We start from the raw sequence: 1,273 nt of genomic DNA on the forward strand, positions 1-1,273 counted from the left end.
ATGTTTTATATACAGTATGTAACCCTGTTGGAAAAGTGCAACGTATTGTTATATTCAAAAGAAATGGGATACAAGCAATGGTTGAATATCCTTTATTTGTAATTATTTTCTTCATATATAGGAGTGTTGTCTGACTCTGAGTATGATTTCTATATCAATAAATATTTCTAGACCAGTGATGTTTGCTTTATTCCATCACAAAAATCTGCTTAACAGTTTTGCATGGTGTGTTTGGGGGTTTTTTAGACAATACTGTGTTTTTGATGAAAATTTATACAGCAATTAGATTTCCCTTTAACAATTTCTATATATATTTTTAGCGATTGGTTTTATTTTTCATAATGACATTCTTACTATATTCATTCTTGTTGTTCTGTTTCTATTAATCTAGCACCCACCCACCCCTTTTACCATTCCATCCTTACTTTAAGGTCACTGTTGACCATTTGATCAGAGAGGGTTTGTTGAAAGAGCTCAGTACTCCGTGGTGATGGATGTTTATTTTTTGAGCCAGTCTATTATTGAAAGGTGACCTCTGGGATAATCTATTATGTCTTTGGTCAGAATAATTGATGAGCTAGAACCACTTAGTCTCAGGAAGATGACGATATGATTTTTTTTTTAAGATACAATTTTTGTGGTCTACCAGTCCTGTACAGTAGTTTCTTCTTAAAGTCTTTTACTTGAGTTTTTTTCTCTTCTGATCCAGGTAAGGAAATAGTTGTATTTCAGATGTCCATTCACAAGCTTTTAAGAACACAGGATGTAAAATGTAAACTTAATGAACTATGTGCCAGTCATAACATCATTCAAAATGCATACATGTACCATATTGACATTTACCTCAAATGTATAGTTTGGAAGTATCAGCACTTTAAAATAAAACCTTTCTAATTTTTCTTACTTAACCTTCTAAATGGTCATGGGTTATGTAAAAACTAATGCTACATATTAAATTTGGTGTATATTGAGAAGAAAGTGTTATGGAATGTAGTATATACCATTTTGAATAGAAACAAAAGCTAACTCGTGTAAATTCATAGAAAAAAGATAATTATACATCAGATTTAGTGCTTACTCTTTGGCAAGATTATTTTTTGTTTGCAAATTTCTTTTTAAATTTTTTTCTTTTTTATTTCAAAGGCAAGATTATTTTTTCCCAACTTTCCTTTTATTTATTTATTTTTTAAAAAATATCATTCCATTTATTACAAATATTTAGTATTGGTTTTCCATATTTCCCCCCTTTTGTTTTTATCATAATTATGTTATC

General features: G+C 29.5%; 1 protein-coding gene across 1 annotated transcript in view; it reads left to right on the forward strand.

The window, feature by feature from the left end:
* Window positions 1-1,273, forward strand: part of HNRNPLL (heterogeneous nuclear ribonucleoprotein L-like) — a 59,369-nt gene that overhangs the window by 28,414 nt on the left and 29,682 nt on the right. Inside the window, exon 4 of the mRNA XM_006882342.1 lies at window positions 1-85. Within this exon, the coding sequence (XP_006882404.1) occupies window positions 1-85 (85 nt within the window). The remainder of the gene's footprint in view (window positions 86-1,273) is intronic.

Source organism: Elephantulus edwardii, unplaced genomic scaffold (assembly GCF_000299155.1).
Source record: "Elephantulus edwardii isolate Elephantulus edwardi_28Jun2011 unplaced genomic scaffold, EleEdw1.0 scaffold00019, whole genome shotgun sequence".
Taxonomy (NCBI): Eukaryota; Metazoa; Chordata; class Mammalia; order Macroscelidea; family Macroscelididae; genus Elephantulus; species Elephantulus edwardii.